The sequence below is a fragment of the Oxyura jamaicensis genome, chromosome 7 (genome assembly GCF_011077185.1).
Source record: "Oxyura jamaicensis isolate SHBP4307 breed ruddy duck chromosome 7, BPBGC_Ojam_1.0, whole genome shotgun sequence".
Taxonomy (NCBI): Eukaryota; Metazoa; Chordata; class Aves; order Anseriformes; family Anatidae; genus Oxyura; species Oxyura jamaicensis.
In genome coordinates this window covers 18,091,006-18,108,384 of record NC_048899.1, presented here as the reverse complement: position 1 = coordinate 18,108,384, position 17,379 = coordinate 18,091,006, and the positions used below count along the sequence as shown (strand labels likewise).

Below are 17,379 nucleotides of genomic sequence, written 5' to 3'. Positions count from 1 at the left end.
TCCCGTTTAACAGGCGCTGCCCCAGCCTCCCACACCAGCTGCAGAGCAGCACGGTGACCAGTCCACCCCGTGGTGTACAAAGCTTTTTTTTTTTTTAAGTAATCTGTATTTTGGGTCACCCCAATTGGAGCAAATTAGCACCTTGGAGCATGCCTGGGCACAATAAAGATCTGCTCGTGGCTTTGCTTCAGGAGAAGCCACAACCAAGCCTTTGAGAACAGAGACTCCTGGATGCCCCTCACTTCACCCTTTTCTTTTTTTTCTTTTTTTTTTCTTTTTTTTTAAGCAAACAGCTTAAAGCTCAGCACCAGTCACCAACTGCTACACACCCCCAGCCGCTGCGGCATTACTGAAGGCTGCCTGCCCTTGTGCTCTGCACTCATCTGCTCCCTAAAACACCAGCCTGCAGGGTTTGGATTTGTCCCCTTGACCGGGTTTTGTCCCCTCAGCTGGGTTTTGTCCCCTCGGCCACCTCCCCCATTTTACGCTGCTCCAGCCCCCCTGCAAGGGATGCGGGCAGCCAAGAGCCGCCCTCCCCACCGGCTGACCTTGCATTAAAAGCTCCAGGCGCGCGTTTGCCCTCACTCAAATGCACTTTAACAGGGTCCTGCCCTGTTCACCCCTTGGCCTCCGCACCCCTCAAGGACGGAGGGGCGCTGGGGGGGCCACCCCGGCTCCACGGGCTCTCGGCCGCCTGCGGCATCTTGTCCCGCTCAGAGCATCTCCAGCCTGGCCAGGGGGCTCAGGGCACCTCCGGCCCGGCCAGGGGACTCACAGCATCTCCAGCTCTGAGCCCAGCAGCCACCCCATGCTCCACGCCGCCCTCCGGCCGGGGAAAAGGTGGTGGGCAAGGGGGGAGAGCGGGAGAAGGAGATCCTGGCTCTCGCCCGCAGTCAGGATCTGGGCTTGGCTAGCAGGAGCGGTATTGTTATCACCGCTATTGTCGTCGTTTCTTTTGGAAAGGGACAAAAAAAAAGGGAAAAAAAAAGGAAAACACAAAAAAACAGGATCGCTTTGGTTCTCTCTCCCCCTCGGTTCCTTTGTCTGCATTCCCACCCGTCCACGCGTCTGCGGGCTTCTACCGCTTCTTCTTCTGCTTGAGGGACTTCCTCCGCTTCAGGATCATCTCGTAGAGCTTGTCCATGCCCTCCGTGAGCCCCTCGCCGATGATGGCGCAGGCGGGCTGGATGTGGTAGGTGGTGGAGGGGGTCAGCTCGTGCAGGGCCAGCTGCTTCTCGATCTCGGCCACCGGCAGCGACTTGGGCAGGTCCTGCTTGTTGGCGATGACCAGCAGCGGCGTGCCCTGGTTCTCGGCGAACTTGGTCACCTTGTGCAGCTCCGTCTTGGCCTCCTCCAGCCGGTCCACGTCCACTGAGTCCACCACGTAGATGATGCCATCGGTGCAGCGGCTGTAGGACTTCCAGAGCGGGCGCAGCTTCTCCTGGCCGCCCACGTCCCAGAAGTGGCAGCTGATGCCCTTGGCCGTGCCGTTGCTCAGCCGGATCTTCTCGGTGTTGAAGCCGATGGTGGGCACGGTGTTGACGAACTCGTTGAACTTCAGCCGGTACAGCACCGTCGTCTTCCCCGCCGAGTCCAGGCCCAGCATGACGATGTGCAGGGACTGGAAGGCGGAGATGTTGGACGAGATGTTCCCCATGGCCGCCTCCGGGGCGCCCCTCGCCGCCCCCCCCTCACAACCCAGCGCCCATCCCCGCGCCGCCGCAGCCCGGCCCGGCTCGGCTCGGCCCGGCCCGGCCCGGCTCGGCTCGGCCCGGCCCAGCCCTGCTGGGCTCGGCTGGGCTCGGCTGGGCTCGGCTCGGCCGCTGGCGGAGCGGCGGGCAGCGCGGCTCCACGCCGCGGCGGGGCTCGGGGACTGCCGGCCGCCGCCTGCCGCCCCGCCCGGGAGGAGGGGCTGCGCCGCCGCCGCTTCCCTCCCGGCCTCCTTCCCTCCTTCCCTGCCTCCTTCCTCCTTCCCTCCTTCCCTGCCGCCTTCCCTGCCTCCTTCACTCCTTCCCTGCCTCTCCGCCTCCTTCCCTGCTCCCTCCCGGCCGAGGCCAGGCCCCGGCACGTTTCTTTTCGTGCTTTCTAAGCACCGCCGGAGCCATCTCGGCGCCTCACAGCCCTCGCGTGTCGGTGTGGGGACGGGGACACACCAACCCACCACATGCCTCGGGGACAGCCTGCCGGGCTCTCTGCTTTTGCTCCTGGCCTTGTGTCTGAGCCAAAGAGCAGCAGCGGGGTTGTTCCTGCCATGTTCCCCATCCCCTCTTAGAGCATTTGCTAAATGGGCATCCGCTCGGGCTGACAGGTTAACTAAAACGCCCCGGAGAAAGCAGCGTACTGCAGAAGACTGATCCTGCTTTTAATTTAGGCCGCAGTGGGGATTGTCAGGCTGGAGCGGGATCGTGTCTCCTATTCATATTTCATCCCGAGGACGTGTTCCCGCTGCTCTGTGTGGAGACGTGGCTACCTGCTAACACACGCCAGCATTAAAAATAGAGGCAGCTCGGGAGGTGACACTGGGCGCCGTTCTTGTGGAAATCACCACGTGGTGACAACGTGAGAAGTGCAGGGAGCCCCACGAGCCCGGTGTGCAGCTGGGAGGAAGGCTCCTTGGCACGGTATCACCTCCACACGCTGCACAGACGTTCAGAAAGCAAGGCACCGGCATCACGCAGGTGCAGGGCTGGCTGGAAAATGTTTTGTGCACCGGGGTTGTTCTGCTCAGCTGGCCTGTGAGTTGCTGTGAATTTTGGCTTTTCTCCGCGACCACACAAAGGTAGTGAGCTTCCCAGAGCAAGTGGAGGATGCTGTGAGAGGTCACCTGGCTGCAGGAGCTGGAGCAGTAAAGAAAAACAGCAGGGATAGGAGAGCAGGGCTAAATCTGTGAGCAGTGTCACCGCTCAGATCTCTTCTGCCTAAATTGCTCCAGCAAAAGTTCTTAAATGCTGCCTTTAAGGATAATCCCAAAGCCAGTGCAACCCGTGAGAATTAGTGGCTGATCTGTGTGCAGTGGGGTTGTGAGTTAACTGCAGGAATTTGCCTTTGGGCTGTGAGCTCCTGGGTCCAGCACACCCTTCAGCCCCACAGCACCACCGGGGCTGGGCTGCCCTTGCCTCCATCCAGGGGTCCCGGCATCCCCCCTGCCAGCCAGTGAGGTACTCAGCACCACTCTCTGCCTGGGGAGAGCACAAGGCTTGCTTCCTAGCACACAATTTACCCTCCATTTGGTATCACAGCCCTGTTTTGACCCGGGTGCTGTGCCAGCTCCAGGGGGAGGAGGTGACGAGGGGCCCCTCCAACCTCTGTTTCACTGCACAAAGCCAAACCCACACGCTGGTGATGTCCAAACCAACACATCCTGACTGAGGGCTCAGTACGAGAGCAGAGCAGGATCAGGAGTGTGCCATGAGCTCTGGAAATAGCTGGATCTTACAGCAGGCTTAACCCCCTGAGTGGACGAAGGACAGCACTGCCAGCCCTGGGACGAGCTTTGGGAAGCCCTCTCCCATCCATCACCTCTACTGCAGGAGCCGGAGCTCTGCTCCCTTGCTCCTCTTTCATTCCCACTGCTGGAGACAGATTTGAGGCTCAGGCTGAAAGGCTTCCCTGTCGAAACAGGCCACCAAAATTTCTTTCTCCCAACAACTGAAGTCAAAGGGAGAGATGCCCCTCCTTTTTTCACCCCGGCATTGATTGTGAGTTATAAATAAAGGCAAGATTAGATAGACAGGCTGATCAAACCTAGGGGATGTTCTAAAAAAAATGGCCTTATATCAGATGATCCCAAGGGGACGGAGATAAACAGGAGTGTTGCAGTGGTGAATTATGCCTCAGCTAATGCCAGCTATCCATAAATAAGCTGTTAAGACCTCCGCTGAATATTAAGTGCAGAAATACCAGCCTTAATCGCAGCTGAGAGGAGTATGCCAAGTCCATTCAGTGGCAAATTTAGGGAGACGAAACCCATCTTTTCCATAAATCCCCCCCTCCTCTACTTTCCGTCCCTCACCCCCAGGTTATGCAGCCAAGGTTAAAGCCAGCATTAGCATCTAAATGTGTGTCTGGGAGCATCTGACAAAGGCAACGCTCGCTGGTCCCCAACATTTCACTCCAGCAGCAAGAAGGCTGTTGCTGCCATAGTAACTGCTTTCAGACATGGCAATTATTTCTTCCCAGCCCCACCAACCCATCTCCCATCCCCCAGCTAATCTTGCGCTACGATGTATTTTTTTTTCCCTTTTTCTTCTTTTTTTTTTTTTAATTTCAGTGGCACACAAAGGGATGGAGAAGGCACACATCCACCAGCAGCATGCCCATGGACAACGCAGGGATGCTTCCTGCGCTTCCACTGCACAGGCACAGAACATCCCTGACGGTGATTTTTGATCTAAAACCAATTAGCCCTGTATCACCTGGGCAAAATGAAGCCCTGGAGCAGCAGATTTTGTCAGCAGTCTCTGGCAAATCCAGTGACCTGGGGGGAAAACTGGTTTGCAGAGAGTGTTGCAACTCCTAGAGCATGCAGGCGCCTCTCACCCATTTATTCTCTCTAGCATCAGTTGTCTTAGTCTGCTCCCTTTTGTTTCTGCCTTAAAAGAGACACCAGCCCAAACAAAGTTAACAGGCAAGGCCTGTAATTAGGACTGCCCCCGTTCCTGGGGATTCTCTGAGGCTAATTAATAGCATCCCTGTGACTAACGCCTGGGCTGTGGGAACAGCTCGAAGGCTGTGCTAAGAGACAGACCTCAGATAGCTTGTGGAGGGACGAGGAATGGGGCTGGCACCTCCAGCTGGCTTGGGGGACCCCCAGCCTTCTGCCAGTGATTCTGGGGTGAGCTCTGCCAGGGCTGTGGCTCTCCTGGATGCTGTATTTCCTACAAGATGTAGGAAATCTTGCTGTTAGCGAGCTCTGACAGTCCTTTGGGAGGCTTTTGGGGGATGGCACACTTGGACCTGTTGTGCTCAGCAACCTTTTCTTGCCCCTTGCTTCCTGCTTTCCCTTCCTTCCACTTCCCCTTCCTTCCTGAGGACCTGTCCAGGCTTGGCCACAGCCCTCCCTGGCTAATGAAGCTGCGTAATGAAGGTTCATTAAGGACTGAACATGTGTTCAACACTCTGACTCCTAGGACCAAGGAGGTCTCATGGCTCAGAGGAGAAAGATCCTGAGAGGTCCCCGGGAGCTCCTTGGGGGTGGGTGGAGGGCTGGAGGGAAGGATGGATAAAAGCAGTGGGGAAATGACTGAATCCACAAGTGCTCGTAATGCAGGAATGAGAAATAATCCGTTCATCTGCAGCTCAGCAGCTGAGCTCCATTTCATGACCTCGGATGCCTCTCCTCAGGCCAAGCAGAGTCCTTCAAGGACCAGCTTAAAGCCAGTTTTGCAGCCTGATCTCCAGGAAATGCTAAAGCAGCCACAAATGAGGGAAAATATATATATATTCCTTCAAAGGACTTCATGTGAAAACAGCCCAGCACCGTGGCCCTGTAAGCAATGAGGAGTGGAGGCCCTTGAAGGAACACAAGGACAGGGCAGGTGTGTGTTATAATGTTTTGTTTTTGTTTTGTTTTGTTTTTCTCCATGAATTCCTACCACCCATCTCTGAAGCTTTACAAACAGCTTTCTCCATGTCCTGTGGCAGAATACCAGCACTTACCTATGCGCTGGACAAAGAGGGACCTCCTCAGCATGAACCTGCCCAGAAATTGCCTCTGCAAACTCACACCACGCACAGGCTTGCAGGTTAAAGCACATGCAGTTGAGCACGAGGGCTTTTTGACAAGTTATGCTGGGATTTGCACCAAAGACGATTCTCTTTTTGCACTGTGCTTGCATCACAGCCTTGACTGTGCCTGTCACTTGCCCCCCCCCCCCCCCCCCCCCTGCAATTCTGCAGGAGGAACAAAACCTTTGCCTGACTTGAGCAGGCACAGACAAAAGAGGAGCGCTCTGTGCCTTTGTTCCTGCTATTTGCTGAGATGACAGACGTCATTTTTGCACGGCGAGTGCTGGGTCCTACTGCCACGAGTGAGTGCACCGGGAGGAGAAGCAAGGCTGGCGTGCTCGCAGGGCTCTGATCTGATGCTGGATGGAGCAAAGCAGCGCTGGTATTTCGTGGTCACCAAAAAAAAAGGTCTCATTTGGCTGTCGTGACTGATTGCTTGAGCTGGAGGGAATAAAATCTGGTGTGCAGAGGGTGAGCAAAGGAGGATGTCTTCCTTTAAGCACAGATGTGTTATATGGGTGGAGGATTCGGCAGCCTTGGGTTTTATCTGCTGCATCAGGGGCTCCATGCAGATAAATTGCCTGCTGCCCTCAGAAGGGTGACGGGGACATTTCTAGCTGGGGTAATCATTTCCCCATCTCACAGAAGAGGAGGAAAGGCCTGGGGAAGCCCGAGCCCAGCAGCAATTCCTGTGCAGCCAGGTATGGTGGCAGCCTGGAAACTCAAAGCCTAAACACACCCACACAGAAGAAAGGATGCTGAATCTGGGATGGTTAGGCACACACAGGCAGGATGAATCAGGGTGGTTCAGGTTTGTCTGCAGACACAACCTATGTGGCCAACACATCCTCACCCTCCCTCATTCCTGTCCCTATAACACCGGGTCTCAGCCATTCCCTGCTCTGGCATCACTCCGGCCCAAAGCTGCAGATTTTGCCCCACAGTCTTTCTGCAACCCTGTCACAGAAAGAAAAGGGGATTAGCCTTGCTGCCAGCGATAAGCACGAGGCTTAGAAAAACTATCAATTTCCAAGCACCCTTCCCAGGGCAATAAATCTGGGAGCCTACCTAGCTGCAAGCGTGGCAAAGAGAGTGAAAGTGCAGCGCTGGGAGGGATTTAGGGCTCATGAATCACCCCGTGCTCTCTGGTGGCATGCTAGCATCTCAGATTGCCTCCTTGTGTGATTTGCACCATGAATTTCTGGTTCCCCCCCCCCGCAAGAAGGGGGGGGGGGGGGGGGGGGGTGGGGGCTGGTGCGCCCCCCCCCTTTTTTTTCCTTAAAGGTGATTAGAGGGAAAATCCTGTTCTGAGCTGATTTACCTGTGTTTAGCTGTTGTACAGTTGCTTGCAGCTACTTTAGCCAGCTGTAGCCTGATTTAGAGATAAAATACACCAGGATCATGTTGGAGGTCAGATCTGGGCTGCTAATTCTCACCTGATTAATGCACAGCAGCCTTTCCCTGATATAAGAGGCTCAGTGCAACCAAGTTGTAATTAAGGCGAGTGAGGCCTGGGACATGTAATAAAGCATACAACTGGGGCTGGGGCTGCGTGTGCACTGCACAAGGCTGGAGTTACAGCACGAGTGATGCTTTTGGGCCATCAGGCCATTCCTCACCACGGCACGCCATCCCTGGGGAAGGGAGGCAGCCCGTGTTAGAAGATGAGCATGAAGGAGCATGAAGGGTCAGCCTTGGGAAGGCCACCATGGGGGGACGTGACCTGGGAAGGTGTCTGATTTAGGATTAGTGGTATAGCCATGCCCTGGGGTAGGCCCATGCTGATGTTTGTGAGATCCACACAGGCTGGCAGTGGGGAGAAAGCCGAAGGCACATAGCCATGGGGTGTTGTGGGCTCGCGCTGCGGGTGTCCTGGTCCTAGCTGCACATTTCTGCCCCAGCCAGCACATCTGTTAGCTGTGTTGGGGAAGGAATCTGAGCTAAAAGCTGCCCTCTTTTGGTCTTTTATATTCACTGAACTAAATTCCTCTAGCTGGTTGGAGAGGCGGACAAAGAGCCTGGTCAGGCATTTCTTGCAACAGCCCGGACAGCCAGCACTTCATCACCCCAGGGCAGATGCTGTGGGGTCCCTCCCACAGCCTCTTGCTCCCATGGAAATCCTTCAGTTTTCCCAGCAGAGAGCAAAGCTCACAGCAGGTGTGTGGACTTTGCAGCAGCAAAGGATTTTTACGATTGCTTTACCCGTAAGTGCTGTGTTATTTCCTAAGGAGGATGACAGCCCCTGGGGCACGTGGTTGGGTCACAGCCCCCTGTGATAACTGGCAAATGAAGGACTTGAAAATCTTCACATGAATTCTCCTTTTGGATTTGAATTTTCCTTTGGTTGAGAGGGATGACTGCAGATGGCACGAGCCTGTCATGCTTCTCAGAAAGCCAAAACCTTTCTGGAAAATAAAAACAATCTGAGTTAAGGCTCAGCAAGACTTGGGACTGACATAGGCTGTTTTCCAGGGCCACCTGGTGATGGCCCAGCGACAGGCCTCACATATGCATTTTGGGGGTACAAAGGAGCCCCTCACATCTGGCATTACCAGGGGCTGTCACCTGGCAAAATGCTGTCCCTGCCCTTCGTGTCCCTGTCCCTGTGAGCCACCACTACAGAGCAAGGTGCTCTGTAGCTAATCAGCAAGGGGCTGAGCAGTGAGGGCAAGGAAGGACCCACACTTGCCATGGAGGGGAAGGGAGATAAGTTGTGAGCAAGCAGCCTCGCTGGCAGCACCCAGAGCACAAAAACTCATTTTAAGCCTTGTCAGCTTCTCCTTCACCCAGCTGACAGCATTTCCCTGCCAGGAACCACTTCCCACCCGTCCCAAGCTGTGCTTTCCCTGTGGCATTTGCAGGTTTTTGCTGGTGCAGCTGTCACGTCCCCGTCCATCTCCATCCCACCCGAGGCATGGTGTTGCTCTCTGCTGTGCTCCGACCTGTCAGCTCCCTGGCTCCTCGTGCTGCTCCTGCACCTGCTCCTCTCCCTGCTGCCTTTCCTTGCCATCTCCTCCTAGCCCTCCCTACATCAGTTGGGATCTCTCGAGGTGCCAAGGCCAGAGCAGGCACGCATTAATGTGAATAATAAAGGAATAATAAATGAACCACCCAACCGTATCCTCTTCTGAAGCTGCACCTTTGTAGTTCAAGCACCCGGTGGTCCTCGGGGCACAGCATCGGGAAGCCGGGTGGCAGAAGGGCTGTTTGCATTTCAATGGCCCTTGTGTCTGACTTGTGAAGAAACAAACAGAATAACCAAAAGAAAATAAAACAAACACACTAACAAAACCCACAAAACCATGCCCTAAGCAGGGATATTAGCTCAGCCCACGGTTGCTGCAGTCGCAGCTCGGTGGGGCTCCTGCTCTTGTGCTCTTGCGGCGCTAGGGGGAAGCGTTTGACTGCTGCTTGGGCACGGTGCCGGCACGGTCCTATGCTGTCCCCGCAGGGGAAGCCTGGCCCCAAAAGTCTGGGTCACTGTTTCTTTTCCTGGCTTGGACTGGAGTTTCATTTTAGGGGTCAGCACCAGGTCCAGTCCTGATGTGGCCGATGTGGCAGAGGGCCCCCAGCCGGGAGGAGCGAGCAGAGGGCCGTGCGGCCACCCAGAGGGACAGGGACAGGCCGCAGAGATGGGCTGGCAGGAGCCTGGGGGAGCCCAGCCAGGAGAGCAAGGAGCAGCCCCAGGCCCTGGGACACGCTGGGGCACCCAGCTGGGAAGCAGCTCTGCAGGAAGGGCCCTGGGGTCCTGGTGGGCACCGCGCTGAGCACGGGCCAGCAGCGTGCCCTGGTCACCAAAGGGGCTGGTGGCACCGGGGCTGCGTTAGGCACAGTGCAGCCGGCAGGCCGAGGGCCTGGCCGAGAGGCTCTGGGCACAGCCTGGAGCCCGGGAGGCTCCCTCTGAGCACCAGGCAGCACTTCTGTGCTGGGCGGGTGCCGCAGCCCTGGCACAGGCTGCCCACAGCCTCTGGGGTCTCCTCCTTGGGGAGCTTCAGGAGGCGCCAGGACGTGGGGCTGGGCACCCTGCTCGGGGTTGGGGCAGGTGGGCCGGGGGGCCGCTTCCCCTGAGCACACTCAGTGGTATAGTCCGGAGCTCATCAGATGTTATTAGCTTTAATATCTCTTTAATATCTATTCTGTGCAACAAGCTGTAAAAAGTCTCTATTGATCCAAATTAACTACAGCTTTGCCATTAGGCCACAATGGGCAGGAAGTGCTGAGCCCAGCTATGCTGAAAGGCATTGTTCCACAGATTCCCATTTTATTTAGAAATTGCACACACAAACACACACACACACACACACAAGCAAATTCCTCTTCCAGGAAGGCAGAGATGACCCAAGATTTTAAAATAATCCAAGCAAATTTTACAACTCACAGACTACAGCCACAAAGCACAGACTTCCATGTATCCAAAATGAAGACGAGCAAATTGATGCTACTAAATGATACTTTAAATAAATTCAGCTCCCCCTCTTATGTATTCAGGTCTTGTTTAAGTTCCGCTGTAGATTGGGGATGCAGAAGAAGCAATTTAGATTGAGAAGATTAATTAATTAGTGTCAGGCACACTGAGCCCGTTCACCAAAGGGAAGCGCTCCAGAGAATTTAGAGTTGTTTTGGGCTTCTTTCCCTCTCCCTTTCAAAGATGAATATTTCTAGGAGGATTGTTATCAATCAGCAATCTGTAACAATAAAGCAAAAAAACAGATCTCCTGAGACACAGAGAGTGTCATCACTATTTCTTACTTTATTTCTTACAGTATTTTATATTGTTCTGTACAGTCTAAACCTTGGGAGAGGTGATTATTTGTGAATCTTTGCTTCCCTTGAAAAAAAAAAAAAAAAAAAAAAAAAAAAAAAAAAAAAAAAAAAAAAAAAAAGGAAAAGAAAAAAAATATATGATTTTGGAGCTAGTTACAGAATAGAAAGGTAAGAATTGTGAAACCTGAATAATCCTTCAGGATTTTTAAGAAACCACCCCAGGGCTCTGGGGTGTTGTATGGTATCAGTATTGCTGGTTCTGCAGAAGGGAGTAGGATGGGATTTTTCAGGGTGGTTCAGCTAGAAATTTGCACTGGATTGACTGTAAATCGGTCCATACTTAAAAAAAAAAAAAAAAACTTTTGTTAATTGTAGAGGAGAGGTTTTGGTGCCAAGGCTGTGGTGCCTTGATGGGGCTGGCTCTCATTTTCCATGCTGGCCCTCTCACCTCGCCTGACAAATATAATAGCGCTCAGCCAGGATAAATAAGAAGTGACTGCTGTTTTATAATCAAACTTTACACGGGTAACAAAAGCTATTTTGCACAGCCTGTCCTGAATCTCATTGCTGGCCAGGGGCAGAAGTCCCTGCCTGTATGGCCACAGCAGATGCACCCAGAGGCAGCCACCTGAAGGGCCTGATACATCCATCGCCCTGATATGCCTCTCCCAGAAATGTTACTTGACATGTTTTCCCAGCTGTGCTGCCATGGCATGCTGCTTATTTTTAGTCTGTCCTCTGTAAACACCCACCTGGTGAGATCTGGTGCATCACGCACCGAAGCAGCTCCACGCGTCTGTCTGCCTTGAGCTGAGTGCCTGCAGCTCAGGCCACCCCTGCTCTCAGAAGCTAGGTTTTTATTAGAGCAATGTGGAAACAGTTTTGCCTTTTTGGTGAATATTCCAGGGGCTTAGACAAATGACGATGGCAAGAAGGTGGTGGCAGGAATGAGTGATATGTCTTCCATGCACTCTTGCTTCCCCAGCCATTTTTAGCTTCCTGGAATTGTTCAGCTTCATTTGATTCCTGCCTGGAAACATCCAGTACCTGTGGAGGAGGCAGCATCTTTCCCCTCAAGAAAGGGCAGGGGAACAGCCCCAAAAGCCCAGTAAATTGCCTGTGGAGGAGGAACTGGGAGCCCAGGTTTGCTGCCATGAAGATGGGAGCTCCTGAACCACTTCCAGCTGCTGCAACAGCAAGGAAAGGCAGCTCCCCAGGGACTGCGTGCCAAGGTTGAGGGATTTGGCTGCATGGGGAGATGTAGGCTGAGTTTTATCAAAACACCCAGCATTGTCTGGCATGTGGCATGGTCTGGCATCTTGTCTCCTGGAAATAGGACTGCTTCCTGCGTAGGCCACTGGAGTATGAGATGGCTGGAATATGAGATCAGGGCTCCAAATCTGTTGGCTCTGAGACATCCTTTCTGATGTGCCCCTTAGCAAGACACTAGTCCCCACACAAAGATCCTGCTGGTATCCTCTCTTTGCCCTGCCACGTCCCTGTCCCTGTGGTGCAGGAAGCCCCAGCACACTGCAAGGTGACCTTGAAGGCTGCATCTTGGACATTGGTGCTGAGCAGCAGGCACCAGGCTCCCAGCCCCTTGCAGGGCCCTGGCAGTGTCATCTCTTGCAATTTTACTGTGAATCTCAACATGTTACTACCTAGCGTCCAGCTCATGCAGTCCAGGGCAGGGGTAGCAGACTTTTTTCCAGTCTACTTTTGTCCTAGGGTCCTTTTGCCCTAGGATCCTGTTGCCCTAGCCTACTTCTTGCCATCTTCTAGGGCACAGGAATGTGCGGCCATGCCTGCCGCAGCCTCTGGAAGCATTTTGATCCTCAGAAAGGGACACGCTTGCTGAGCAACTTTAAAAATGAAAGTGCTCTGGGAGGTTTTTTTTTTTTCTCAAAAGAGAGAAATGTCCCAGCTTGTGCAGCAGGGACAAATGGAAGCGGATTGACCTCCCTCATTAGCACCACTTAAACCGGAGGAAAGAGGCTCTGAGAAGCAGCAGCCTGGTGATTTGTTCTCCTTTAAAAATGTCCCTGTCATCACGCTCCACCGCTCAAACCAGCGGCACCGCTGGCACCGAGCCTGGTCCGGGAGGACAAATGATGAGAAGTGCCCAAATTTTTCTGCTGACAGACAGTTGAGTCAATGGCCTTAGGGAACGGGGGCACAGGGCACGCAGTGGGTTGCAGGAGTAGTTTGGGATTGCACAGGGATTAAGGATGTCTAGTGGAGTAACCAACAGCAGGGAAAGGGAAGGACCTTGGGGATTTAGGGAGGAACAAGTGTGGGAGCAAGGGGCTCTGCACCATCACCTATAAACCTTCACCTCTGATTTTTGGTAGAGGTCACATGAGACACCAAAACCGGTGACCTTTCTCCTCCTGAATTTTCTCAGCCCTCTGGAGCCAGCTGTGACTCAGCTGCTGCAGCCAGGAAATGACAGGGAATGGCAGGAATGCCTGTAGGGAAATACCCCCCAAAATATATTTCTCTTCAAAAAATGTTTTTGCTGTGACCTGCTTGCCTGCGTAAATATCTGTCAGCCAAGGTCTGTCATCCAGCCAAGTCCCAGACTGTGCTCTGCTGTTTTAAAAGCATGAAAAAGTATCACCTTGTCATCAGTTCTGGCAGGGCTTTGGGGAGATGCAGAGGTTTCCGAAAGCTCCATTTTCACTTGTGTCTCTGCAAGGGCTTGGGGCTGTTCAAAGAGGTGCCTGAAGCTCTTCCTGTAGAAAGAATTAATGTGCTTTCATCCTGGACCTTCCCCCCCCCGGCCTCTCTTGGCCCATGTCTGAGCTGTAGTTGGGCCATCTACCAGGACGATCTCTCATTGTAGCTGGTGCCTTTGAAATATGTAGGTATGAGAACATATTTTGAGGAGGGCACATGCCCAGCCAGCTGTTTTGGAGGCTGCATTCCTGGCTGTGCCCTTGCACACTGCCGGCACCAATTACAGCACCTGCCATCAGCAAGGAAAGCAGAACATAAAATGAGTCTGCCTCTGGGGAAGGAGAGGTGATGCTATAGGATTCTGGGCGCGTAGCAGACACTATTCAAATAGACCATATAAAAAAATGTAGTCTGCTGTAATTGTTTTGTATATGCATAGAAGTCGAAATTGCAAAGCAGGTCCTGGGGTAGAGAAATTGCACTTGTTTTTTTGATTTTAGACATATATTACTCCATGATGGTAACAGAAGTCGGCTAGGAAGATATATGGTATCTTTCTTGCCTTATTGTCAGAAAAGATTATTTAAATCGCGGGTTCACTGTTTCACCTCATAATTTGAGTCGGCAGTTTAAATCTATCAATTTTACTCTCATTTAACATTCACCTCTTGTGTGTGCATATTTTCCCCCAAATATATAAGGGAATCATTAGTTCCCGTGGTACAATTTTGCAATTCTTATTGCTAGTGAGGAGGAGAGGCTTCAGCTATACCAGTGCAATTACAGCAGCGTGAGGTTGATCGTATATTCACACTAGCCTTTACTTATTGATATATTCAGCACGTGGATATTGGGCTGCAGCCACACCTCAGAGCCAGGAGTTTGGGGTCTGTGAGTCTACAGCTCCCATATGGCTTAAGGGGGCTCAACTTAAGGGGGCATCTGTGCCCAGCCCTCATTGCCAAATTCAGGTCATCTACTGATGCTCATATATGTATGAGCATCATATAGCTCATCACTAGCTCATATATGTATGAGCTACTTCTGACTTGTTTCTCACTGTATTTGTAAGGAAGCTGAAATCTAGCTCAAATTTGTGGTACTAGACCATTCGAAGCTGGGTTTTCCAGGTGAGTGCTGTTTTCCATCTTTCTGTGATCACTACTTTAACCCTCTGGGCAGCTCCTGGCATGTTTGGCTGATGGAGAGCTGGGGGTCTCTGAAGTCCATAATTCATCCAAGCTTTGGGAAAGCTGGTGAGGAGTGTCTCTGGGACAGTCTTCCAGCGGAGCAGATGTAGGAAAAGCATGGTGCAATTAAATGAACCATGTTCCTCTTGGGTACCACGCTCAGAGCAAGAGGATTGTGTGTATCCAAACTTTTCCCAGATAGGCGAGTGCAGCCTACTTACAGCCATCAGATTTCTCCCATGAGGGTGAGTCGTGACACCTCCATTTGCTGCTGTCTATGTTAATTTGGAATCTTCCAAGCCTGAGTTCGCTTTAATAATTAAAGGGGGAAAAAACTATCACTGGAGTGAGCTCCCTGACAATATAAATTACATCAGAAATGAAGATGCACAATTGGGTGAATTTGTATGAAATTAGTTTTCAAAAGCTTATTTTTCTGTCACTCTTCATGTTTTATAGGGCAGATATCTGAAATCCGGTGGATGTCCTCAGCTCACGTCTTGATGAGTCTGCTGCCCATTATTTCTGATCAGAGGATCTGGTTATGCCATGAGATGAGCTGCTGAATACTCCCATGGGAATCACAGCTCCTCAGCCAGCCCTGCTGGGCCTCCCATGGCTTTTGCCAAAGCCAGCTGATGCTTACATTTGCTGGGCATCATATTATCATCCTGTGGACTGGGAAGACATTTTCTTACCTGTACACGTTGTGAGATTTTAAGGCTTTTCTCTCTTGTTACTGGCAACTTTACTACCACAAGCAAATAAAGGGCCTCTGCTCTTTCTGGGATTTTCTGTTTGATTGCAATAGGCTCTTAGAAACCCTCCCCCAGACTGTCACCTTCCTTCTGGGGTTTTTCCCTGCCTCAGAGCTCCTCTGGAGTGCTGAGGAACCACTTGAAGGCACCCGGATTAAGGCTGCTTGAGGCAAGTTTTATCCCAGCACAATTTAATATCTGGACACTTGATGGTGCAATCCCATAATGTTCTTTTCACCATTTTTATTTATTTATTTATCTATTTTCCAGGAGCAGGATTATGTAAGCCTGGTGCTAACTGCACCTGCTGCTGGATAATAAAATTAATTGGTATATAAAGTGTGGGGAACAGCGATTTAGCTGCCTTTTTTTTCCCCCCGTTAATAATTGAAGTAACATGCAGCATTTTGCAGCGATGAGAGACATCCACCACAGAACAAGCACATCCCAGCAGCTCTTTGTTTCCTGGAAACACAAGAGATGCACTAAAAGCTGAGCACAATGTTCAGTGGGGAATATACCACCTGTGACCACCCTCAGCTCACCAGCTGCCTCTCGGGGTGCCTGCAACCTATGTGCCTTATGTCCTCACTCTGAACACCAGCTTGGAGCTCTGGCATGTCACTCTCCATCCCTGTGGGCTCTTTTTGGTAGCAAGTAGCATGGGAAGGACTCGCTGGGTAGGGTCAACTCCAAGGCTGGTCCAGGCCAGGAGAATATCCCCCTGCAGTGTGACAGAGCCTGTTAAAGGATTTTGATTTGGGGGATCGCTTGCCTGGATGCACAGTTGGGAATAGCGGTCCCTCGCCCCCTGTTCACCTCTCCCACTGGCTGTGATGCCCATGCCCTCATGGTGTCTTTCCCTTCCCCGAGGTGAGCCCTATCTCCTCACCTTCCCCTCCTGGGGAAGCCAGATGGGTTGGATCCTCTCTGCTCCTGTTCTTGTTACGTGTGGGCTGCAAGGGAAAGATGCCACCAACCAGCACAGGCAGAGGTGGAGGAGCTGTGTGTGTCAATGAAGGCCTCGTGCAGGGAAGACACTGCACAGGGACAGCCAGGCTGAGCATGTCCCTAGGACTGGACATTGAGCCCTGTGTTTTGCCCCCAGGTGGAATGCAGGAGTCAGCAATAGGGCATCAGGGCTGGAGGTCTCTGCACAAAGCTGAGCTTGAGAATGGCTTTCAGCTAACCACACCTGCTAGGGAGATATTTCTCTCACTTTTCACCTGAAATCAGAGCTGCTTTATTTACTGTGTGGTGACTAGCTACTAGGCAGCCAAGCTCTAATGCATACTAATGAACAAAACAAATGTTTTCCCCTCAAAGTATCATGTGTTTTCCCAGACTTCCCTGCATCTCAGCCAGCGAGATAACATCAAAGTGGTACAATTTAATGAACCTGCTCCATTACAGGGGACAGCATGATTTATTGGCTGCTACGCAGAGGAAACACTGCTGTTGAGACTTTTCAGTGTACTCCTCTGTCTTTACTAAGTTAAAACTTACTGCAACCCATTTGCAACCCATTTGACTTGTGAAAAGAATGTGAGAATGATAAAAAAGGGATTCATCCCAAGCAGGGAGGTTTATGGAAAAACAAACAAACAAACAAACAAAAAAAAAAGAAAAAAAAAAAAAAGAAAAAAAGGTGGCACAAAGGAGAGCTTGGGATGGACATGGCTCCTGTTTGGAGACGGCAGGTCAGCTCCTGTTTGGAGACAGCAGAAGACAGCATCGCCACATCTTTTCCGAGACAGGGGCACACTGCCGAAACAGCCCAATTTCAGAAAGAAACTGTGACGGCTCACTTTGTAAGAGTCACAATGAGAGCGAAGTCTGGCACGATGCAGCCCATCTCCTACATAGCAGAGTGGAGAGGGACGCTTTAATCACACGGCAGTTTCCATGCCAACATCCTCTCCCAAATGCCCAAGCACGAGGGCTCTCTGCTCCCCTCCTGCTCGGTCTCCTTTGCCTCTGGAACAATTACGGTGGGATAAGAGCCCAGCTGCATCTCGGCATGGCTTGCATAGCCCTGCAATGGCACAGGAGACACTGCCCTCCCCCAGCAGAGTTCCTCGTTTTTGGCACTGGCGTGGGACCCCAGTCAACAGAGACCAGGGGAGCTCCCAGGGATGCTGTGGTTTCATGGAGCAGGGACTGCCTGATAAAGCCATATTGCAACACCCTGACAGAGAAGAGGTAGAAGGAAGAACAGGCCAAGACCTCATCTCTGTCTCTCTTAAATTGTTCCCAGGTTT

General features: G+C 52.1%; 1 protein-coding gene across 1 annotated transcript; it reads right to left on the bottom strand.

Annotated features, from left to right (window-relative positions):
• Positions 1-94: 94 nt before the first annotated feature.
• ARL4C (ADP ribosylation factor like GTPase 4C) lies at positions 95-1,733 on the bottom strand. The gene has a single exon (XM_035331758.1). It carries the CDS (start codon positions 1,655-1,657, stop codon positions 1,079-1,081), a length of 579 nt encoding a protein of 192 aa, XP_035187649.1. The 5' UTR covers positions 1,658-1,733; the 3' UTR covers positions 95-1,078.
• Between the last annotated feature and the right edge of the window lie 15,646 nt (positions 1,734-17,379).